Below are 24863 nucleotides of genomic sequence, written 5' to 3'. Positions count from 1 at the left end.
GTGCTTCTATCTGTCAGGACAAGGTCTAATACAGAATTCACCCATGTTGGCTGTAGCTCTTTTTGAGTTAGGAAATTGTCAGCTAGAATGTTTAGAAACTCCATGGATGTTTTAGTCCTGGCTGCATGATACCTCCAGCATATGTCACTCTCACTGATCACACAGTGCTTTTTCCTACACACTACCGGTAGGTGTGTAAGGAGCCTGTTAGGGGCTTATTCCTTCACCCACTCACTTCCCTGGTCCTTCTCGCATGAACAGAGAGCAACAATACCCGAAGTCCAAAGGTGCAAACAATTCAGTGTTTATTGGGGTGAACTTCCAGCAAGCATGATTCCAGTTTCCTTCCTTAGTGTCCCCCTTTCCAGCTCTGACACCACAGAGCCTTACCTGTGTCCCTGTTCCCATTCCCCCGCTTAGCAAAACAAGAGTCCAATTTCCCCACCCCATTCCCTGTTCCCATTTCCCCGCCCCCCCACTCACTTCCTGATTGACTGCAGACTATACAGTAAAACTTGAGTTCTGCTTAGCTATACCTTAACCAATCATTTTACTGAAATTTAACTAACCAATCCTAACATATTGGAACATGATTATTTAACCAATTATATCCCACCACCTCAATTAGTTTACACCCAGCAAAATTAATTATACAGCAGGCAGAAACAATCACAGAACCAGACAGAGATTATACAGACAAACAATAGGGAAATGGGGACTACAATGATAGAACAACACAGAAATGAGGATTTCACAACCCAGCTATGGATATGTGAGTTCTTGCCAGACAGTGATTTTGATTCTTTCTTTTATACCTCTATAACTAGCTAAGTGATAAGAATACACCTAAATTCTTAGAGTATAGGCCTTTACAGACAGGCCTGAATATCTATATCCTAACAGAGCCGGATATGTTCCCTGTTCCCTGGTGTGGTTTGGGGGTCTGTGGACTGCCTCTGGTGCTTTATGTGTTAGGACATTGATCCATAAGCAGAGAGGATAATTTTCTTCCAAGATATCAGTGACTCGGAACAGTTGATGTAATTTTTGATGTAGAGTCCCCTGGCCTAAGAGTGTGGGGCAGAACAAGACTGTTTGATCAGACAAATCACTCTAAAGATGCAAACGATCTAAGACGATCTGTCCATGCTGCGTAGTTGCAAATTACACAGTATTGAAAAACCTGGCGTGGGACACCACCAACTTCCTACGTCCTTGGTGAGCAAGCTCAGCAGCGGCAGAGCTGTGTGTGCTGCGGGGGCCCTGGAGCCCAGGGATTGGGAGTTGCCTGGGATCCTGCAGTCCGAGGCTTATGTCTTGTCTTTCAGACTGGGAGCTCTTTGGGTCAAAGCCTGCCATTTGCTTCGTGCGTGCAGTGTCTGGGACAGTGGGGCCCTGCTGGCTTATGTATTCCACCCATGTAAATGTTACCGCAGTTTAAAATGAGGTCCTGATAGGTGGGAGTCTGAACCCTGAGAAACCCCTAAGCCAACAACCCCAAAATTGCACCATTAACTCTACCCTCGCTTCTGATGTGGCACAATCTGCATTGTGGGTGCATTTTAGAGCAGTTTGGAAAATCAGCACTCAAACATAAAGCTCTGGCGTGTGTGCGCATGTTTCCTTCTAACCCTGAGTCCGATTGCGGCAGTCAAGTCCGTTATCTCTGGAACTCTGCACCTGCCCTGGGCTCACAGCCTTGCTGAACTGCTGCTTGGTCCCCATCCTGCAAGGGGATGAGCAGCCTCTGTGTGCTCAGTGCCTCTGGAGTTACTCCCCTCCTGGCAGGATCTGGCCCTTGTTCCTGGGAGGGCGGGGGGCAGGAATCCAAATGTCTCTGCCCACCTGGTGCCTTTGCTGGGCCTGCTGGGAGCTGGATGCGCTGCTGGGTTTCGGTTTAATCAGCAGGGCAGGGAGCGTCTATTCATTCCCACCGAGGCATTCATCAGTGTCCTAGTAACCTGCCCCCCAGCCCCCTCGCACTCAGGCGCACACGGCTCCATAGTGGAAGGAGCCAGGCAATCTCAGCAGCTGAATGGGGTTTTGAGCTGTGTAATTATGAGGCTGTACCGGTCGAGCTGGAACTCATTAGCCATTATCAGTCATTTCAGCAGCACAATGCCACCACCCCAGGCTGCACGGCCTCAGTGTCTATACACGCTGCTGAGGGGCTGGAGGCCGTCCTGCCTCTGACCTCAGCCCTCCCTCGGGCCCCGCGCTGCGCAGGAACCCCAAGGGCAGGTTTGGGGCGCCCTGCAGCTGTTCTACCAGCCAAGTGGGGCAGAGCCATCGAGTGCAGGTGTAGCAGGGTGCTGCCCGCAGGGAGGTCAGAGCCTGGGGTCCCGGTTTGCTCCTTTGCTCTGGGTGAGGCCCCAAAGGCCGGCAGGAGCCAGGAGACAATGCACTTTGACCCCTTCGGTAGCCTGGGGGATGGCATCGCTGCAAGGGAGCTGTGTCCCGCCCTCCTGAGCCGGGAGTAGCGTAACGGGGCAGAGGTAGCATGGGCCTGGTGGGGAAGCACCCAGGCTGGTTGTAGCCCGCGAGGGGGGACCCGTAACTGGGGAGGGCTCCGCCCTGGCTTGCTAGCCGGAGTTGCAGCCCTGCAGGTCATTGATGGCGGTGGGGCTCATTAGATGCCACCTTGACTAGCAGGGAGGTGGGAGTAGCCCGGTGTCAGGGGAGCTGGGGCTCCTGCAGGGGTACCCAGGAGTGCCCTCACTGGCAGGGGAGACACTGACCCCTCGGGGATCGTGGGAGGTTTGCCTGGAGTTGGGTGGGGGTTTCTCCACTGGCAGACACACAGTGGCCATCTCTGCACCAGGAACCAGCCAGCCTTCCCTGTCCTCCTAATCCCCAGTGGGCCTGTTTAAAGGGCCCCCAAGACAAAGGGCCCCGTCCTGGCTTTAGGTGCATACCTACCGCTCCTGGGTACGGACGCTTTCCTCTACCCACGGTTCTAGCTCTGCAGGACCTGACTAGGGCGTCAGGCGCTTCCTGCTCCGTGTGTGTGTGTCACACCAAAATGGTGGCCATATTAATTGGTGCAGTGGCTAATGACAAATAACTTGCATGCAGAAGGCCTTTCCCACCAGACTGTAGCAGCTAACTGTGGGGCCAATATTGGGCCTAGCAAAGATGATTTTGTCTGTGGGGCCCCCTGGTTCTACTCACAGGTGCTGCTCTCAGGGTGGTGCCGAGTACAAACACTCCCCTTCTCTGCTCTGTGTGTGTCTCAGCCGGAGCCAGGCTGGGTGGGTGTTTGTCTGTTGCTGCCCCTCATTCCCACACCCTCCTGACACCTGGGAATGAATCAGCATAGCCTCTGGACTTCAGGAGGAGCGACTGAGCCCCCGGCAAGCCAGGATTGCAGCTCCCCTTGGAGTTCTGGCTGGCTCTGAGCCCCACGTCTTTTGTTGGGGAAACCTGACTCCAGAAGAAACAATGGGGTTTGTGTTAGTGTCTCTTGCATGGGAAACTTTAAACGCAGTTTATTTCCCGAACGACGTTTCTGGGAGCTGCTTTGATACCACTGAAAACAAACCTAGGGCAGTGGGCTGGGTTTGTGTGGGGGGGAGCCCAGGGCTCCCAACAACCGCAGTGTTTATGGGGGAAGGGAAACACTTTCATTGACTCGAAAGCCCTGGCAGTGCCTGCCAGTCTCCAGTGCAGACATTCCAGGGGTCCAGGCGGCTCTCCCTACAGAGGCTTGTTCCAGGGCAGCTGGGGGAGGCTGAGAGCAAGGTGCGATGTGACTCAAGTTTTGTGCCGTGGTATAAACCTGGCTCTAAGCTGCAGATAGGCACGCTGCAGGGCCTCCATGCTAATTTATAGGAGTTCAGAAACATCTGTCGGTCCGTGCATCTGGGTCTCTGCAGACGCTCGATGTTTGCTGCATCGGCGCAAGGGGACGGCGTTCCAGGGCTTTGTTGTACATATAGTGGGCAGCTGTTGCTATTCCTGAGCCGGTCATTGCTTTTGTGAGAGCGACATTATCCCCCCCACCCAGAGAGCCGCACACATGTGTGGGGTGGGAGGTGGGTGCAGGGAGCTGCCCTGCTCCTGCCCACCCTGCATTCAATGCCATTGAAGGGGGACAGATTAAAAACTAATACATGGCAATGCTTTTACACACGGCCCACAAGGAGCCTGTGGAACTTGCTGCTACAAGATCTCGTTGAGGCCAAGAGCCAAGTGACGGCCATTGGCATGGATAATGGGTGTGACATTACATTCCACATTCCTTATGAAAATATGCTTATGCTATGAATATGACATAACTGAGATATACTTTTATGCAAGATGGCTCATGTGAGATCTCATTGGAAAGGTTATGATTTACTGAATTGGATTATCCAGTCTGTATGCCTCTGTTATTTCTATATCTGAAGTAAGGAATATTGGCTATGTATCTGTATTTCAACTATGCTGCTTTGGGTGATGACCACTGCTAACACTTCAGGTTCAACAATGGAAAAGCCAGACAGGGCAGATGGCCCATCAGCAAGGACAATAGGCTGTGAAAACTTGGCCTTCCTGTGGACCCTCCATACTGCCCCTGACTCATGGACGCTGTGATTCTACAGGGTCAGGTGGTCTTGTCAAGTTTGGGAAACAAAGGATTCCCGTCTTATGTAAATCCTATTTAAGGGTGGGGAGGAAGGCAAATAGGGCTCCTCCTCTCCATGGCCTGTCTGCCCAAGAAGAAAAACTGACGGCAAGGGGGGAGTCCAGGCTGAGACAGGGGTCCTGTCTGAAAAGGACTATACCTGGAACTCTGAACCACAGAAACGTTGCAAACTGCCTACAACAATGTCTAGAGCAGTGGTTCTCAAACTTTTGCACTGGTGACCCCTTTCATATAGCTAGCCTCTGAGTGCGACACCCCCTTATAAATTAAAAGCACTTTTTAAAATCTGTTTAACACCGTTATGAATGCTGGAGGCAAAGCGGGGTTTGGGGTGGAGGCTGACAGCTCATGACCCTCCACATAATAACCTCATGACCCCCTAGAATCATAGAATCATAGAATATCAGGGTTGGAAGGGACCCCAGAAGGTCATCTAGTCCAACCCCCTGCTCAAAGCAGGACCAATTCCCAGTTAAATCATCCCAGCCAGGGCTTTGTCAAGCCTGACCTTAAAAACCTCTAAGGAAGGAGATTCTACCACCTCCCTAGGTAACGCATTCCAGTGTTTCACCACCCTCTTAGTGAAAAAGTTTTTCCTAATATCCAATCTAAACCTCCCCCACTGCAACTTGAGACCATTATTCCTCGTTCTGTCATCTGCTACCATTGAGAACAGTCTAGAGCCATCCTCTTTGGAACCCCCTTTCAGGTAGTTGAAAGCAGCTATCAAATCCCCCCTCATTCTTCTCTTCTGCAGGCTAAACAATCCCAGCTCCCTCAGCCTCTCCTCATAACTCATGTGTTCCAGACCCCTAATCATTTTTGTTGCCCTTCGCTGGACTCTCTCCAATTTATCCACATCCTTCTTGAAGTGTGGGGCCCAAAACTGGACACAGTACTCCAGATGAGGCCTCACCAATGTCGAACCCCAGTTTGAGAACCCCTGATCTAGGGAGAGAAATACTATTTGTCACCAATTTCTTTAGTGAAACTAGCTTTAATTTGCGTGTTTGATTTAATTTGCTTAGTAATCTGCTTTGTTCTGTTTGTTACCCCTTTTACCACATAACATCTGCCTTTTATAGTTAATAAAATTTGTTTTGTTTATTATTAAACCCAGTTTCTGTAATTTCTAACTGGAGGAGGGGTCTTAAGAAGTGTGCACACCTCTCTCCACACTGAGGGAGGGGGCGAATTTCATAATATATCTGTGGGTCTGCCCCCCAAGGGAGAGGACAGCTGAGCGCTGGAGCAAGTCCCTGAAGCGGAGTCTTCCCAGAGCTGATCTGCAGCTGGGGTGGCCCTGCCTGTGTGTGGGTTAGAGGAGCCCTTAAGGGCCTGGCTCAGCAAGACAGGTCAAAGGGGGCCCAGGCTGGCAGAACAGGTAGACTCAGGGGTATTTCGGCACATCAGGTGGCTTCCCAAGGGGTCCAATCCGTCACAGTGGGAACATCCAAAGCCAGACTAACAGTCGGGGTGTTGAGAAGGGCTGTAAACCCTCCTGCTTCGGGGCGTTAGCTGACCATTAACAACTGGCCATTTGGAGGAAACGTTCCCCGCAGGGGTCCTCACACCTTCCCAGACAGCAGCTGGTGCTGGCCGGTGTCTCAGACAGGAATGCGGGCGAGCTGCCTGTTTCCAGGTCCATGGAGAAGCCCTGTTAAATCTAGCTGTGGTCTGGCGCCTGCCTGCCTCTGGGGGGCCTCAGCCCCCCCCACCCGGCCCAAGCACTGGCTGCGGGAGCCCAGGGCTCCGACCCTGCCGTACATCCGCCCCCGTTCGCTGACCGTCCCTTCTTCTCTCCTCAGGGAGCTGAACGGGAACAACATCACCCGGATCAACAGGAACGACTTCTCGGGGCTGAAGCAGCTGCGTGTCCTGTGAGTCCCCTGCCCCGAGCGCTAGCGTGGGGGGCGCCCGCCCCCTCTGCAGCAGTGTCTGTGACGGGGGGTGCTGCCAGGCCTGGCTGGGGCTCAGCACTGCCTGGGGCAGAGGCCTGACCGGGCCAGGGCTGACCCAGGTGGGACTCAGCCTTGGGAGGCTGGTGCCGCTAAAGCCCGGGCTAACAGAGAACTGGGGCAAGCGGGGGAGGCGAAGGGCTGCTGGACCTCAGCAGGTCCCAGGCTCGTTGTAGGGCCTGTGCTGTCGGAAAGGCGGTTCGGGGGGTCAGAGGTCACGGGCCTCCTGGGTGGCTTGGGCTGGGAGGCGGGCGACTCCTCTGACGGTAAAGGGGGCTGGGATGAAAGGGACTGGGGGAGACCAGAAACAGTGAGCGTGAGCCTGAGGGCACCGACTGGGCCACCTCCCGGGAAGGGGGCTGGGTCTGCTGCCGGGTGACCCCAGTATCCTGGAGGGACTTCGGCCCTTGCCCTCCGGCTGACTCGCTGCCGACAAGGCTGCATGCCCTCCACGGGCGCGGAAAGCGGGTGATGGGAAAGGGCGCGGCTGGGAGCTGCTCTGCGGTGCACCTCCGACGGCACTAAACACGAACGTGATGCCAAGGAGGAGCCGTGTGACCGCGAGTGGCCTAGCTGGGGCACCGGTAGGTGTCTGAACAAAGCAGCCCTTTCCCTGGCTGGCTCCCAGTGATGCTGATGGGAGGTGGCTGGGGTCTCTGTGAAGGTGGCCCCTGCTCCAAGGGAGTGTGGCAAGGCCTCAGCCCCCCCTGACACGGTCCATTGCACCCCTAGAATGAGCATGCCCTGCCCAGCCAGTACCCGGGCAGGTCCCCAGGCTGCTGTGCGGGGGCTTCCTGTGGATTGACGGCGAGCGAGCGCTCTGCCCTCGGTGTGTCTCGGCTCTGACCTGTTCTCTCTGCCTCCCGTTTCCAGGCAGCTGATGGAAAACCAGATCAACACGGTGGAGCGGGGAGCGTTTGATGACATGAAGGAGCTGGAGCGGCTGTGAGTGTCTGGGCACTGCGGGACGGGGAGGGGGAGGGGGGAATGGCCGTTATTGCTGCAGACAGCAGAAGGGTCGGTGGTCCCACGGGCTGCTGGGGGGGCCACTGGCTGTGCTATCGTGTGGGGGGGATTTGGGTGCAACCCACTGCTCTCTCTGTGCTGGCAGGGCCTGGCACTGCTCTCATGCTCTGGAGAAGAGAGAGCACCTGACTGCTCTGAATTGAGCTCCCTCTGGCTGATCCAGGACCAGCCTGAGCAAAGACCCTGGTGGGGATGGGAGAGCATAAAGAGAATTGGGTGGGGGTCTGGAGCAGACCCTTGTCCATCTCTGCTCTCCAGTACAATTCAGGTGCCAGCAGGATAATCTGGGGGGCAGGACTCCTGTGGGAATGGTCGAAGTCAGACCCCGTTTGAGGGCAGGGCATGGCAGTGTCTCGGTGTGGTGCTGTGCTGCGGGACAGGCCCTGCTCTCTCGCTAACACAGACGGGTGGCTGGAGGACAAACCTTTCTAGACCCCAGCCGCGGAGCTGCCCGCCGTTTGTACTCAGACGCTTCCCAATCTGCTCCTCTTCCCTCGTGGATCAAAATAACTCCTTAGCGATGTGCTTAAGGCGTCTGTGAGTAAATCAGCCACAAGCGCAGCTGGGACCTCACCTAACAGCTCCTTCAGTGCCGTGCAAAACCTGCACCAGCTCAGGTAGGTCTTGGCAGCCGAAGTGCTGCCGCGGACACCCCGCCTTAGGCTGTGACCCCGTCCGCTCTCTTCCGGGAAGCAGAGGCAGGGCTGGAACGGGCAGCCTCCAAGGCTCACACAAGCGTGGTGATGACTCAGGAGCGGACATTCATCTCGAATCAGAACTGACTCACGTTCCCGCAAGGCGCCGTGCTGCAGAGTGGAGCATGCGGCTCAGTGGGGGCCCTGTCCCCTCTTAGCGTCCGCATGCACAGCAAAAAACCCCCCCAAAACCGCGTGACAGCATGGCTCAGACTCAGAGCCTGGCTCAACTGACTTGGACTCTCATGACAGGGCTAAAAATAACAGTGTGGACCTTCCTGCTTGGGCTGAACCTTGGGCTCTGAGACCCTCCCCCATTTTGGGTTTCAGAGCCCGGGCCCCAGCCCGAGTGGGAACAGCTGCCTAAGTCAGCTGATCTGGGCTCTGAGACTTGCAGTTGCAGATCTTTTTCGCAGTGTAGATCTAACTTAGGGCTGAACCCAGTGTCACTAGAGGGTGCTGTGCTAAAGGAGGTGCTCCACCTTTCAGGTGAGCTAGAAAACGGAAATTGTGACTATTAACGATCCCGCAGCACCTTTCACAGGAGTAGGGGTGTCCTGTCCAAAGTCCAAGTTGTGCAATTATATTTTGCCTCTTTGAAACTGCAGGGGATTTTAATCGGAGGTGGTCTTCACTTTCTGTCCTAAACTGCAACGTCGTGTTGCTGGGTGCTTTTTTAAACAGCTGCTTGTCTTGCCCCAGAGGTGGCTGCATGTAATGGTGGAGGAAATCAGATACAACCGATACTAACGGTGTATATGTAAAGTACTGCGAACAAGGGTGATACCTGTTCTACTTCAATCGTTGCTAGATAAAGAGACTCGGCAAACTGACTGAGCAGTGGCTCACCAGGCAAAGCTGCAGCAGATATTGTCTGTGCACCCTCTGGAAGGGGACCCCACATCTGAGCCTGAATAAGGCGTCAGTTTTTACCGGGGAGAGTAACTGGCCATTGGAACAGTTTACCAAGAGCTGTGCTGGATTCTCCGTCACTGACCATTTTTGAATCAAGCTGGGATGTTTTGCTAAACAATACACTTTTGGTCAGGAGTCGGTGGGCTGGAGCAGTGTCTACAGTGCGGGGCTGAGAGCCACTGAACCAGACTGTCACTCCTGGATATGATGGAAACCATGGCAAGCCGGGGAGTGCGGCAGCCCCCCAGCACCCCTAGTTCCAGCCCCTGTGTTAGGAGTTATTGTGGGGACGTTCTGTTGTTGGTGCTCTCCAGGGGGTCAGACTAGGTCAGTGGTTCTCAACCTGTTTGCCATTGCGAGCCTCCTGTGTAGCTCTCTGTGTGTTACGTGGGTCGCATCCACACAATAGGTATCCTGCCTGTGTGGCCCTGAGGAGGTCCCATGGGCTGCAGCTGTGTGCTGATCGGGCCGTGGGTTGAGAACCAATGGACTGATCATGATGGTCTGCTTTAGACACATCCCTGCAACCCTCGTGTGTGGCCGCTCCTCTCAAACTGAAATCAGTGCCCAGGCAAGGAAACAAAGTCTGTTTCTCAACCAGCTCCGTTAAACCAGAGCGACTTCTGTGCACAGACTAGGCCCCTGCTCAGCCGTTGAGCACTGCCCGGGCGTTTCCGTAAAGGGTGGTGGTGTAATGTACGTGCCGCAGGGAGTAAGGCCACAGCAAAGGGTGGGGTGAGCACTGGTGGGTAGGAAGTACGGAGTATGGGGGTCTGGGGCTTTGCTGAAGAAGGAGCAGAGCAGATGCTGAGTGACAGGCTGAATGTAACTGCCCTTTGCTGGAGTCTGCTAGAGCAGGCAGGAGAGCGCCTTGCCTTTGGCTGCGCTGCACCAAAGCTCAGACCTGGCTGTGCTCACGATGATTTCAGCGGGAGCTGCTGAAAATCAGGCCACATATTTAGGTACCTAAAGGTGGACTTAGAAGTCCAACGTCCAGGGCCCATTTAAAAAAATCTCTTAGAGCCTAGAGACTCCTGGGCAGGGTGTCCCATGCACCCCTCGGCTAGCTATGGACTAAGAAGACTAACCATTAAGGAGACAAGTGGTTCTCAGTAGAGAGAATGTGAGGAATGCCCTGATTTTGGCCCAGTAACTCTGTAATTACTCTGTAAGGGGAAGGGTAACGTCTATGAGAGAGACCCTGTATGGGCCCGTGCAGCAAATCTTGATCTTTCCAGCTGCTGGCTCCTTCCACTTCCCATCCCCCCAGCATTCCTCTCTCACTGGAGCCATCCCTGCATCAGTTCCAGGGGTTCAGATCTGGGCACTGGGGCTCCTGGTTGGGCTGGGATCATTGCCTTCCTCCTTGAACATGTGACTCCCTGTGACCCTTTCTCTCCCCTTTCCCAGACGGCTGAATCGGAACCAGCTGCACACGCTGCCGGAGCTTCTGTTCCAGCACAACCAGGCCCTGTCGCGACTGTGAGTACCTTTCTTCTCACTCGAGGGTCCATCCTCTGCCTTTGGACGGCTCAGACACTGGGGGGGCCCTGGCTCGCCACACAGAGCTCTCTGGGTGAGAATGCAGCAGAGTTCTAGAATTAGATCCAGAGTTCTCGGCTGCTGCGTTGGAGTTAACTGGGGTTTTATCAGAGGGGGAACTAATTGGGATGCGAGGAAACATGTTTAGTTGGAGTGACGTAAATTCATTGCCCGGCGTAAATTCATTGCCCGGCGTCTGCAGAATGAAAAGAAATCAGCCCTGGAAGATCTGAAGGATCAGCATCTTTAAAGGCTGTTAAATGTTATTAAAGAAAAGAGCAGTGCCTAACAAACTGCTTAGTATTCAGGCTGGCTGGGCAGCGTTAGTATTGTGACGTGCAGGTTTGTCTGTGCTAATGTGAAATTTAAAGGAACACAAACGCCCCGGGGCCCTGTCCAGCTGGAGTCCCAGAGACATTGAAATGTGACACTTTTAAACATGAAGTGAGGCTGTGAGCTCTGGTTTCTCCAATACCTTTCCTATGTCTTTCATTTGGATCCTCTTGTGGGCCTGCTTCTAAACTTGCTTATATTGGTGTAACGCCGTCAACTTGGACAGAGCTACTTCGGATTTACTCTGCTGTCTACGGGAGATGAACCACTCTGGCGAGCCCTAAGCAGGGGGTGGAATTATCCGCAGCTTGGAGATACCAAATGCAAACCATGGCCAGCAGCAAAGCCCATCTTTGTGTGATTCTGATAGAGCTGATTCTGGTAGAGCTGTGTGAAGCGTCAGGGCTGCGCGGATGTGCTATCTGAGCTGCTGTGTCGATTGCATCAGAGCTAGACTTGCTTCTGAAGGGCGTGCTGCTGGCTTTCAATTTGTGCCACCATGCTGAACTCCAGCTGGCATTTTAGGAGCTGGTTTCCAGGTGTGACATGTTCTGGCTGGCTAGCAAGGCAGCTGTGTTGGAAGCGAGTGTTTCTTTGGGCCTTAGAGAAGCGTGGCGGTGGAGGAACTGGAAGGAGAGGGCTGAGGTATTGGGGTGCAAAGCCAGTGTCAGACATGGGGTTTCTCCCGGCTGTCATGGAACAGTTTGGTAGGGACACTTTCCCCAGTAGTGACGGGAGCTCTGATTGTGCCTGGAGAGCATTTCCATTGCAAGTGTATATCATGGTGTGTAGCGTGGGGAGCGAGCTGGAGGAGATGATAATGCTGGATGCTGCGGGCTGGAAGCGCTTTCTCCAGCTCAGGGGCACGCTTGTCTTGGAATCCAGGAAGTCTCCATTGTGCCCTTTCTTTCCCAGGATGCGTGGTTTGTTGGTGCAGCTTGTCTCTGGGTTGCACGACTTGTGAGTGGCTGATCCTGTGTGAATGGTATTGTCGGGAGCCCGCGTGTGCTGGGCCTGAGCTCTGAGGATTAAGAAAGGAATTTCTAGCATGTGTCGTTGCGTGAATCTTTCTGGAGTGCCTTTGCCCTTGGTTCTTGCCGGGCAGGGACCGGCTGAGAAGGCAGCATGTGATCTATGGAGACAGCAGTCTGTGCATTCAGCGCTTACCAAGAGCTGGGCAGGACGGAGCTGGAACCTCTCTGTGGGGGGATGTTCTCAGGGCCCCTTTTGGGTGGACGCGGGGTGGCTAGGGTGTGACCTAAATCTGCTGCGGTTCCTTTTCCCACCTCTGTTCTGTGTGTGCACAGAGGGGAAGGGAGAGATGCCAAGTGCTTTCTGGGTACTGGGCTGGGCCACTATCTAGACCCTCCGCCTGCCCATTCAGCCTCGTTCCAGGGGTGCTAAAGCACTGGGAGGATACAGCCGCGCTGCTGTTCTCTCAGTGTAGGAGATCTGCAGCCTGGGAGGGCGTGCTGGCCCCGAGAGAACTGAGTGCCCTTGTTCGGTGTCTCCTTAATGATCTCTTCAGCCCTTCCATCCCCAGACCTGCAGGCTCTTGCTTTGTCGGCCTGTGAAGTGTGCCTGGCCCACGGGGAGGCAGGAGATGGAGGGAAGGTGAAACCAAGGAGGCAGCTGCTAATAAAACCATAATGAATGCAAAGGCAGCAGTAACCTACAGTCACTAATTAGCGCGTCAGGATGCATCTGGATCTGCACAGCCTTTCAGCAGAAGGAAAAAGGCCCTTGTATTATCAAAAGGGGTGGGGTGGGGGAGGCGGGATGGGACACAGGTGGGAGCTGCAGCAAGGGCTGGGGCTCTGGGGAGGCTGCACCTGGCGCAGGAGAGGTGCCAGGGAGAACCACCATGGCGCCGTGTGTTATTTGCATGGCTCTCGTGTTGGTGGTGGGATGCTGGGGGCAGGGGTGGCTGTTCAGGCTCAGACAAAGCGGGAGCTGGCTCTCCCCTGGCACCGCGCCCCGGAGAGCGTTCCCCGAAGGGTCTGGACGGGCCCTTGGCAGGTGGATTGCTGCCACTCGGTGCCCAGCGGCCCCCAGGGCTGCTCTGGCCTGCGTTGGAGGGGGCACGCTGGGCAGCGGGTCCTGGCAAGGGGCATCTCCAGAGGTGCCGGTGAAGGAGCCGCCTGCCTCGCTCAGAGCACAGCGCTGGCCCCTGTTGTTAGGGGCTCCCCCGGGGACAGGGAGAATATGCGTCAGGCCATTTCTCAGCACAGCCGGGGCCCTGCTCCCCTCCAGGTGCGGAGGCCGGTGGGAGGGGGCGAGGGGAAGTGGCTGGAAGATTGTTTCCTCGGTTTTGTGTGTGAGAGAAAAGGACAAGAGACGGGGTGGCCTGTGCCAAGCACCCTGAAAAGGGCCCGTTTATGAGGCAGCCGTTACTATGGCACCAGATGACTTGATCTGGCGCTTTGCCATTGGTCAGCGACTGAGCTCCCATTAGCTCCTTTACCTCGGAAACGCCATGAGCGGTTGGCGGCGGGTTTGATCCCCCAGCCCAGATTCTCTTCCCACGCGAGTTTCAGGGCTGCGGATGTCCCAGGGGTCAGTCCACCCTGGTCTTCCCCCGCCCCGTGCAGAGCTCTGGGCTCGACCCCCTGTCTCCCCAGCCCGAGAACATGCTGATTCTTACCCCGGCTCTTGCTGGAATAACCCCCCCATGCCACAGGGGCTGATACAGACTTGGTGCAACAAAACAGAGGCAGCACTGCTCTGACACTGCGGCCCTGGGTGCTGCGTAAGTGCCCAGATGGACAGCGAGTCCCCGTAATGCTAAGAACAGAATCAACCCAGGCCGGGCTGCTGGGAATGCTGGAGAAGCAGAGCTGCAATGAGGCTAGTTTGTGGTTTTCCCTGATGTGGTTTGTATTGCACCCAAGATGAGCAGAAGGTTAGCCAGGAGCCTGAGTTCGAGCGGCTAGGAGGAGGGAGAGGTGTATGCCATACATTACAAGGGACCTTGTGTGCGTGTCCTGCGTCCCTCTTTTTACAAACATTCTATCTGCCCGTCCAGCCTGCTGCCCAGCACTGTGGTATCTGGGCGCCTCCCATGCAAAGTCAATAGCCCTAGGGGACTCCACGGAGCGTCTGGCCTGTCTCATTTTTGAGGGTTAAAAACTCTGCTTGGGGAAGAGTTTGTGCTTTTTAAACTGTTATTAATTTTCTTGGCTTGTCCTAGGCTGTGGTTGTCGGGGCAGTTTGGCCGTTGTGGGTGGCTGGGTTCTTGGTACCATTCTTGTGCGGGGAAAGTCTTTTAACAAAGCAATTCAAATTCTAAATAATAATCATCCTCTTGTCTCCATCCAAGTTCCACGGCAAATGTAAACACCAGATGCTAATAGGATTCTGGGCAACAGCCTGGCTTGAATGTAAGTTGGCTGTCTCTAGAGGCGGGGGGCTTGAGGGCGGATGAGTCACACAGTGTGGTCCTAGACTCTTTCTAGGTGCATCCCGTAGCTGAGAGCAGTGTCCTTTGGTGCTGCTGACCCAGTGATCTCCTTCAGCAGGTTGATCGGTTTGTACTTTGTGTGAGTGGGAAGAGTGGGCTAGTGGACAGGGCGCTGGGCTGGGGCCCAGGCTCACTGGGAGACCTCAGGCGAGTTGCTTCCTCTAGTCTATGTCTCAATTCCTAGCTGTAAAGCGGTGATAATAGTTCCTGCCTCACAGGCGTGTGCGAGGCTAGAGCCCATGAATGAGCGTGAGGAGCTGCAGAACTAGGGGGCTGAGGGCCAGGAAAGCACCTAGACAGACGTGTCACCACCTCTGCAGTGCGTCTTTGCTGGCACAGCCAGCGGGTTTGGAATAAGCTCCTTGGCCTGCCAGAGAGCTGGTCCCAAGAGTCCGTCCACAAATGTATTGAAAAGGGTTAAAACCCGCCTGGGGCTGCCAGCTTGGAGTGTGTGAAAGGGTGGATCAGTGCTCAAAACTGGCATATGTAATGGCAGCTGATAATGCACCCTTCCAATTAATTATAGATTGGCGTTTCTCTTGGTCTCAGCTCTGCGGTGGTGGAGCGTGAGGATGGGCCGTCCTGCTTCAAAGGCTCCTATTACATAAAAAGAAAAAACAATTAAGGTAATGAGGAACATTTTCATTTTAATCCGCGCTGGGTTTTAATACCAGGCTCTGAAATAAAATCCCATCAGAGGGATACAGATGTGGGGTGGCCCCCGGGGGGGCTGGGATGGTGAGAGCTGTCGCGGCTCCCTCTCTGTCTCTTTTTGCGGTGTGATTATTTATAGTCCATGCTGGTGTGCACGGAGCTGTGCAGACAGCTGAGAAGGGACCGTCCCTGCCTTGAACAGCTCCTGGTCTAACATGCAAGTGTCCGGACAAAGCGGGTGCAGAAGAGATGCAAATGGGTGGCACGGACGGCTTGAAATCCTTTCTGACCTTACTTTGTGTGGTGTGGTAGCTCTTAGCCCTTGGCCTGTTTCACTGTGGCCTCCCTGTTCTTATTTTGTTTGTTTGTTCCAACCCTTTCCTTTATGAGTGTGTTTTAGCCCTTTCCTGGTGGGGAAAATAGCCGTTGCTGGAACTCTCTGAAATGTTGTTTTTTGAAACTGTGACTAGCCCCAGATCCTGATTTTGCAGCTATTCCGGCTGCTCTTTGATGGTCCAAACGGCATCTCCTGCTGCTAACTCCACTGTCTTGGTGCTGGCTTTTGTATCCCAAGCTGTGCATGAGCTCAGGCGATCTGACCAGAGAGCTGTTGCATGTCCTGTGTCTAATCCTTCGCTGAGTGAAGTGCTGCGGGGTACGTGAAGGAGGAAGGTGTGTGTGAGACCAAACATGCCCTTGCTGTAGGGTATCGTTCTTAACAATTGCTGTCCTCGCTATGAGCTGGTATGTTCTAGCAGTAACCAGGGAGCTCCAAGGGTTGGAGGGTATTCCAGGAAGGGTCTGGGACGCGTCTGCAGTGCTGTAATCCTGAATCCAGAGACACTGGGCCAGATTCTGCTTCTCTACGCTGGTGTCCGGCCAGAGAAACTGCGCTCTCTGTCTGTTAAATTACTCCGGCTTTACTCTGCCATCGCTGCCAGCCAAGCCTGTCCCGTGCCCCGCAGTGTTAAGTGCAAGCCCAGGTGGGTGTGGGGTGCGACTGGTCCCTGTAGGGCTGAGAGCATGGGGTACACTCAGTGCTCCAAAGTCTGTGCAGCTTGGAGCTCCAGGGGGAACTGGAGCCCGTGGAGGCTTTGCTGGGATTCCCACCCGGGCAGCGGAAAGGGCTAGTGACCTGAGCACAGGCAGGAAGGCAGCAGCTGACTGAGTGGGAGGCTCAGGAGACTGATGGCAACACTCGCTGCACCGGGGCTCCTGTCAGCCATTTCCCATAGGGGGCTGCTTTGCCCTGGCCCTCCCGGATCCGCACTGCTCCCAAGTGGGAGACTTGGGGTTTAGATGGGAGGGGCTGGGGGGGAGCGAGTCCCAGAGCAGAGCTGGTCTACGTGCAGAATCACACTGGTTTACCTGGAGGTGAGATTTAAAATGGATTTAGTCCAGCCAGTGCCAAGGGCCACGTGGACACTCTTAGCGCTCTGTATACATGGCTCGGGCTATGTGGAGATAGCTTGGCTAGGAACAGGTTTAAGTTAAACTGAAATAAGCTCGTCTTGAACCAAACCTAGAGTGTCAACAGGGGCCTTTGCTCCGATTTAACTAGAAACTGGTGCAGCCTGAGTGTGTGGACAAGGCAGTATGGCCCCTCTCCGACCTGTCTGACCTGCAGAGCAGGTGCTGGGTTTTGTTGTCTCAGGCTGCCCTGCGGGGCAGGTGGTGGCTGGGCAGGGAGATCTCCCGTGGGGAGTCTTGTGGATTGGGTTGTGGCTGTTTTGTTGGGACTGGTGCCTTTGATAAATAAAGGGAGCTGAGCTGGCTCTGCTGGGCTTGGGGCCATAGCGCTACAGACCCCGCCCTACCACTGTACCTCGGCCCGCCCTGCAGAGACCCCTGGGCAGCCAAGGGCCAGCAAGAGCCAGTCATGGCATGGCTGCTCACACTGAGGGCACTGCCCAGCTGTCAGATGGCAGCAAGGTCAGTCTCACCTTGGGAGGGGTGGGGGGTGCAGCTTGCTGACCTAGAGGTGACAGGCTCCGATTGCGTCTCACCTGAGCCCTGCAATCCCCAGCACCTCCCTACCTCGCTGGAGCTATGGGGAGAGAGGCCGGTCTGAGTGCAGAAGTGGTTTCTGGCTCCTGTGTCAGCAGGGACCACTACGCGGATGTATTGCCTGCAATGAGTGATAGGAGCGTGGGAGGGCCAGGGAACGGGGGTCAGCTAGGAGAGAGGGGAGGAGGCGGAGGGTCCCTGGCAGGAGAGAGGCGGCTTGGCATGAGAGCTGCAGAGACAGGGACCATAAGGCTCTTCAATCTCTGGAAAAGCCCAAAACCTGAGCGAGGGAATAAACCTGCTTTTGTGCTGCCCAGGGCATTTCTTCTCCCGTGGTTGGCTCAGCCCCCAGTTCCACTGGTGTGAGTGGACAGTACTGCCCTTCGCGTAGTGCAGGTCCCCAGCTCCACACCCAGGAGTGGAGTCTGGCCTGCTGTCTGCATCCTGAGCAACGCCTGGTGGACCGGCTGCAGCTCCCCGAGGCACGCTTGCTTTATCTGTTAAGAGCTGACTTCCTCATGCTCTGGGGAAGGATCGCTGGGAGCAGAGGGCATTTTGAGCTCCAGTGCTTGGAAGTGGAAGCTAGACAAATTCAGATTAAAAATGCACCCCACATTTTTAACCGTGAGAGACACTACCCATGGAAACGACGTACGCGGGGCCAGGGTGGGTTCTGTGTCACTTGGCAGCGTTAAATCGTGTGTAAAGCACCCGCTCTAGCTCCACCAGGAGCTGTGGGCTGCAGGCAGGCGATGCTGGGGAGGTGCTGTGGCTTGGGCCCTGCAGGAGGCCAGGCTGAAGGGTCAGCACGGTCCCTTCTGGCTTTGACATCTGTGACTCTTCATTGCCATGTTAGTAAAGCAACGAGGCAGGTAGATGCTGGCAGTGCCACGCTCACCACTGTATGCTGGTCTCGAAGCCCTTCACAAACCACGCCCCAGAGCCCGGGGAGAGTGAGCCGGAGGAACAGCTGGGAACCTGAGGCACGCAGTGGGGGGTGACCTGCCGGGGCACACGCTGGGTAGGGTCGGAGCCTGGCAGAGCCCAGCTCTGCTGTCTCCCAGGCCGGAGTATCAAATCGTCATCCACTCTTGTGGCATGCTATGGTCTGAAAGCCCTGCTCCAACTGCCATTAGTTACTCGGCTCCGTGCTGCAAGTAACGTTTCTCCATCACCGTCATGGAGGGGGTTGTTGTTCACTCTGAGCCTCCGACCTGAACTGAACTCCGGGAACGACAGGCAAGAACCAACGGAGATGATCCCAGGATGCATGCGCAGGGGCCTCGCTCACCTCGACCTCTCGGAACAGGCAGGACTGTCGACTCCCCAAGTCCCACTCCCACCTCCCCTGAATTGCTGGGAATGGTCGGGGCCACTGGCTTTCCCAGCCTGTCCCCCTCTGTATTGCTGGGGACAGCTCGGGCTGATGGCTCTCCCGTCGGGCACTGGTCAGGGTGTATTCTCTGATGAGCCATTTCTTGGAATTAAGACGAAGGCTTCTCTCCCAGACACTCCTGTGGGGTGGCTGCCCTGTGCCCTTGGCCCGGCCATGTGACCTGCTCAGGCCTCAGCTGAGAAGGCAGGGGCACCAGTCTGATGCTACAGGACCCTCCCTTGTCAGGCTGGGGGGGTTAATTGTGAGGTTGGGGGCAGACAATGATCAGATCTGGGACAGGGCAAGTGCAGGGAGAGGTTGGCTATCCAGCGGCTTATTTCCTGAATTGACGTGAGCGGAGCTCGCCATGGGCCGATGGTCTTGCTGCTTTGGTCTACCCCTGTGCACGGTGCTGTACTCTGCCCTTGTCCTCTGCCTTCTCTCTCACCAGCCCCAGCTGCATGTGGGGACAAAGCCGCTGCTAACAGGTAGCCCAAATCCTTTGTGTCTGTGCCAAGGTGTGAGGCAGGGAAGGATCTGGGGGCTGGAGGGCCCTGGACTAGCTTGCAGAAAGAGCCAGGCAGGCAAGTCAGTGCATTGCGCTCCCTTGTTTACACCTCCGCCGGAACGAGGGGCTAGCTCATTAATCGCCCCCAGTGGCTGGAAAAGGGGCGATCTGAGATTTCACTGGAGAACGCACGACCCTGCTGACCCTGTCACAAATTGAGTTTAATTAAACTGTCAGCGCTGGACAGAAGAACAAAGGCCTGTGGTTTCCCCCTCCTAATGCAGTCGGGAGAACGTTGTCTCCCGTGAAACGCAGAGCTGTTAAAAATGGATCTTTCTTTCCATCAAGGAAAATTACCAAGGCAGGAAGGTGACCCTGGCTCTCGGGCTGGGCTCTGCACAGCTAAACACATTTACACTCACTCCCCATGCACGCGGTTCCCGGCCCCCCTCGTGCATCCGGCAGACTGAAAGACAAGGAGGGGAGGGGGGGCTGGAGGCTTTTCCCCAACTTTTCTGAGAGTGCCTGATCCCAGGCCTGTGAGTGTTTTTCCAGTGGCTTTAGCCCAGGCCCCAGGCCTCCATCTCCCAGAAACCTGCACTGGGAAGGGGCTGTGGGATGTTTCTTATAACTGCCCTGGATTTCTTCTCTCTCTGCTTCCCCACCCTGCCTTTAAACCTCTCTCCAGAAATTGCTTCCCTCTAGCAGCTGCCACCAGGCACTGTGATAGAGAGAGATGGAGAAAAGGCTACAACAGCAGAGTGAGAACGTATGGTGGCGGCTAAATATGGCAGGAACAGTGTCAGGGAGGCAGGCGCGTGGGATGGAAAACTGGTAGCCAGAGGTGTTAAGAAATACTATAAATAAGAGGATGTTAAAAGGAAAAGCCAGCAAAGGGTCGGGGGAAGCAGAGAGCAATATGATCAGATGCTGCTAACAATCCAGCAGCAGATGGTCCTGCAATGGCTGGGAGACAGAACTGCCCTGTCAGAGGATGCTACCGAAGGGAGCTGTGAACTCAAGGTCAGTGTGAGAACATGTGTAGGATGGGGACAGACGGCTTAGGGATGGCAAGACCAGCATGTTCCAAAGTGGTTCCTGAGTTTGGGGGCGAACCTGAGACATCTTCTGGGCTTGATTGTTGGGGGTGTTGGAGCCCAGGGGCCCTTCCTGGTGTCTGAAGTGGGGCCGCCAGCCTCCCTGGGCTCTGTCGAAATGTCGGCCTCCACGTACGGGTCAGCAGGAACAAGCAAAAGCTGCCGTCAGCTCTGCCGAGAGTGGGCGGCTCGGTAAGCCACCACTCACCAGCCCGGACCGACACAGGAGACACAGGAGAATGTGGCCCATTGGTTCGCCGAAGCTCTGTGCCAGCCAAGAGGCTGGAGTTGGTTACCAGGAGCCGACAGGACGCGACTAAGCGCAGGCAGGAATGCTCATCCCAGGGCCACACTAGGGATCTGCTCCTGCTGCCAGTGAGTCAATAGCGAAACTCCCAGGTGGTTTGGGGCCAGCCTCGCTCTGTGATGCGGCCTTGGCAGGGGGAGGTGGGAAATGCTGTTGGGGTTCTTGCATTCGTTCCTCGTGACTAGTCTGAGCCCCACAGCCTGGGAAGGAACCTGTAGCCAGAGTGCAGTAGAGGTGCTCCCGGATTGCTCTGATCGGGACCGGTAGAGCGGTGCGTGGTGAAGTACCAGCAGTGCCCTGCAGGGGTCGCTGCTGGGAGAGGGTTATTTGATGGAGTCGAGTTGCACATGGCCCGCAGCTGGGTGTCTTGTGGGCACACGAGAGGTTAGCGGGGTAAAACATTGAGACTAGAGGGAGATTCATTGTGGGTTTAACTCTTACCCCCAGGCCTGAATGGGACCCAGATGTGTTAGGAAGAGCAGGCAAAGACTCATCCAGTTATGGCAAGTGATCTGGAGAAGCGCAAAGTATCCCTCCCCGTGGAACAATACCCTGGTGGGACGGCACAGCGGGAAGCCGTTCATTGATTAGTAACAAAGCAAGGTGGCCATCGCAGGGTGAGCCTGCTGAGAGAGTGATCACAAAACGGGCCGCTCAGGTGGGCTGTGTCCAGGCAAGGTGCAGCTGGTGAGTCCCGAGCAGCGAGGGCTCCCCTGCACAGAACGGGGCAGGCCTCCCCAATACCCTGTGGGGGACCAGTGCTACAAAACAGAAGTGACAGATCAAAGCCAAGAGCAAACCCATGTCAGCGCAGTGCTGGGGTCCAAACTTAAAACACAGCCCAGTCGGGAAATCCAAGGTTTGGGTTCCCACCGGAGTCATAGCATCCCCTCACCTCCCCTCCCCGCGGGCTCCACTTTGTGTTAGTATCCAAATGGTTAGATTTGTGCTTTACAGTGAAATAAACTGTTCTCCAGTAACCCTAGCACTTGGATGCTCTCTGGCTGTGGGTTCGTCTCCCAGAAGCAATGAGGGAAAGCCTGTCACTTGGGTAATTTAACACGAGATGAGAAAACGCCTCCCCCAGGAGAACAGACTGCTGGGGACAAGCCTGCAAACTGACCTCTGGGGAAATTAACTTGCTGGGACCTGAGAGACCTTTCCCATTTCCAGCTCTATCATTTACCGTCCGTGAAATGGTTTCTATTCCAGAGCCATCCCTTCCAGCATCAGGGCAGCTTAGCTGCCGGATTGCTGACTCCTCTGGTCCCTGTGCTGCCCGTGGTGTGTGTCCCCAGTGCTCGGCGGGTAGCTTGGGCCTGCGTGGTGGACCCTGCTAGAGGTTTCCGTGTCTGGTTGTATATGGTGGGCTCTGATCCACCCCCATCCTTCCACTCAGTGGCCCCAGCCCCTGCCTTACCGCTTGTACATGACCCCTGTGCTGTGGAAGGGCTGATTGGGACAGAAATGCCACGTCCCCGCTCAGCTGCCTGCGGGGCATTTCCTGGGTGCCAGAGGGGCGGGGGGCAGCTGTGATCAGAAGCACCTGGGACCAATGTTCCCTCTAATTTTTGACAGGCCGTGTGCGCAAAAAATTTATTCTGTGCAAACTGTTGTGCTTGTGTGCAAATGTTTGTGCGTGCGGTGTTTCGCCAGGTGTGCAGGGTGTGTGCACACGCACAGCTGAGCGGGAACAGTGCCTGGGACTGTTTGGGAGTTGGAAGGCGAGTGGACACCTGAAGCAGCCTCACCCCACCTTTCGCGGAGGTCTGGATATGAGCAACGTGACAGGTCTCCCAGCAGCGTGGCCGCGCTTCCCCGTGAATCCGTGCTGTACGGGGGGGGCAGAGGACTCTGCCTCCTCCCACGCTTGGCACCGGTGGCTGCTGCCATCTGGAGGAGGCCTGTGTGGAGGCGGCAGGCAACTCCATAGCCCCTAGAGAGGCAACAGCCCATGGTCAGTGCTATCCCAGGGGGCTGAGAACGGCCAGCTGCCAGAGCCTCCGCGAAAGGTGGGGTGAGGCTGCTTCAGGTGTCCAACTCGCCTTCCAACTCCCAAACCGGGACCCACCCGGGCTGGAGGAAGGAATCACGGGGCGGGTGCTCTGCCGGAGGCCTGAACCTCTCTGAAGGGGGCAGGCCAGAGCCAGGCCAAGCCCGCGCTGTCCTGACTCCATTGGGCATGGGTTTCTACTTGTTTGTTGAGGGGGTGCGTGGACCAGTCTGAGTCACGGGCCCTGCCCTGAAGAGCTCACCACCCGGGTCCTGCCCTGGGACTGGAAAGCCCTCGGGTTCTGGGAGACTGGGTCACTGGACCCTGTTCTGGGGTCCGTTGGCTGAGCAGTGGAGGGGGAATGCAGGTGGCTGTCCAGGCTGGGCTCTCCTCAGCCTGGCTTTTGTGCCCGTGATGTTCGCTCTGCAGTGGTGTGCCCCCACCGTCAGCCTCTCACTCTTCTCCGCGAGGGCAAGGTGGCTCCTCCTCAGCCGGGGCTGCGCTCGCCTTTTGCAGGGGGTGCCATTGGGCTCGCACGCCAGGTGCTGCACCCCCTCTGCACCCCAACAAAGGCCCCTCTGTTAGGGAAGGAGCAAGGCGGCATGGCAGAGGGAGCCTGGCCAGAAGGTGTTCACCGAATACCAATCAGGAGGAGGGGGCGTTTGAGTCCCCCCCGCCTGCTCTGCTGGGCCGGGGCGTTAGGCTCTGAGAATGTAAACCCCCCCCCCCCCCCCCCCCCCCCCCGGCTGTCTGACTCCGGAGAGGGCGGGCTCCGCACAAGCCCCAGAGGAACAAAGAGTCACTGTGGCCTGGTGACAGCTCCAAGGAAATGCAGGGAGACAAATGAGCCACTAATAGGTGGGGAGGTTACCGAGGAAAAGACGGGGCAAAAGACGGGGCAAGCCGAGCTGGCAGAGCAAGGCCCTCCTGGCAGGGCATCAGGCAGCGCACAGAGAGCCAGGCCGAGAGGGCCGGAGGAGGAGTGCCACGCAGACGGATGGGAGCATTGCGGTCAGGCCTGGAGATGAAAGCGCTGAGCCATGGGGAAAGCAGAGACCCCAGGGAGGAGACCCCAGGCTACAGCCTGACCGCAATAGGGCAGGCTCTGGAGACGCAGGTCCCAGAGACTGGCAGCCACCCACTGTCTTGGAGTCAGGCCTTCGGTTGAGAAGGCTGCGCTTGAGAGTTATCAGCTGCTTGCTCCTTCCCCATGCCGCCTCCCCTGCCCTGTATGAGGTCTGGGGGGCTCAGCTAGAGTTAGCTCCTCGGTCACGGGAAACCTGCCCCATGTCCCAGCTGGGTGTAGGGAAGAAGAAGTGACTTTGGGACAGCTGTTCCATGGAGCCAGGGCCGGTCCCAGAGGTCACAGGAGCAGGGCTTGGAAGGAGGGCCAGGCCCCCTCCCCGCTAATCGGAGACGTCCGCGGTCTAGACGCTGTCCTGAACCCCCAGGCTGGAGCTGGCCAGTGCTTCGAGAAGGAGCCTTGAGCGGGGCAGGCAGGAGAGCCCCAGCACTCCTGCCCCCGGGCAGCTCTGCATTGGCACTGGGCTGTGAGCTGCTCTAGCAGTAAAGCCTGGGCTGGGGCCGTGTGGCTGGGCGGCGGTTTCCAGAGGCTGTGTCTTGTCCCCGGCTCATTGTAGAGGAGCAAACCAGGGTCGCCAGCGCTCACAGGCTGATTGTAAAGCCCCAGCTTCTGCGTCAGGCGGTTTCAGGGGAATCTCCGCTTTCACGCAGAAACGGTTTCTGGTTCTTGTGGTTGTGGAGAAAAGTCTGAAATGGGGATTCGACAGGTGCAGAAGCCAGACGCCAACTAGCAAAAGGCCCCCCCCCAGCCCTTTTTTTAAGCTCGTCTCATGACTTATGAGTGCCTGAACGCCTCTGACGGTGGGAAATGCCCGTGCGTCTCACCGAACAAGCTGAACGCTGGGGGCCTCTCCAAAGACTTGTCTGAACACTTTTCCCACAGCAGTGCCCACCAGCCCCTGGCCCTCTCCCTGGTTAGGGTCTGAGATGGGCCCACGGCACAGGTCTGGGGTCCAAAGCTGAACCCGCCCTGAGTCTGTGGGCATTTGGCTCTGGGGTTTTGTTTTGGTCCATTATCCATTTTGTGCATCTTGGGTGTCAGAAAAGAGAGACAGTGTGACTGAGTCCGCTGCTTGGAGATACCCCCCGCCCCACCCTCTCACCCAATGGTGTAATTAATACGTCACAGGCTTGAGCCTTTAGGTGTTCGTTAGCCTCCAGGATGTCCTCAGCAATGTGCACACTTGGGCCCTATATCTCCTACTGTGGCCAACTGCCCCCTTGCCTGCTTTACTTGGGGCGCGGCTACACCAGGCCGTGTGAGCTCTCTAACGGAGCTGCTC

The 24863-nt window shown here is 56.1% G+C and overlaps 1 protein-coding gene across 1 annotated transcript in view; it reads left to right on the top strand.

Annotated features, from left to right (window-relative positions):
- The window catches only part of SLIT1 (slit guidance ligand 1), a 138905-nt gene that overhangs the window by 21264 nt on the left and 92778 nt on the right, over nt 1-24863 (top strand). The window contains 3 exon segments of the mRNA XM_073354611.2: nt 6436-6507; nt 7459-7530; nt 10632-10703. Of these exon segments, the coding sequence (XP_073210712.2) occupies nt 6436-6507; nt 7459-7530; nt 10632-10703 (216 nt within the window).

Source organism: Lepidochelys kempii, chromosome 7, assembly GCF_965140285.1.
Source record: "Lepidochelys kempii isolate rLepKem1 chromosome 7, rLepKem1.hap1, whole genome shotgun sequence".
NCBI classification, from domain to species: Eukaryota; Metazoa; Chordata; order Testudines; family Cheloniidae; genus Lepidochelys; species Lepidochelys kempii.
Note: the sequence above shows the minus strand (reverse complement) of the source record. Positions and strands in the feature narration are given on the sequence as shown.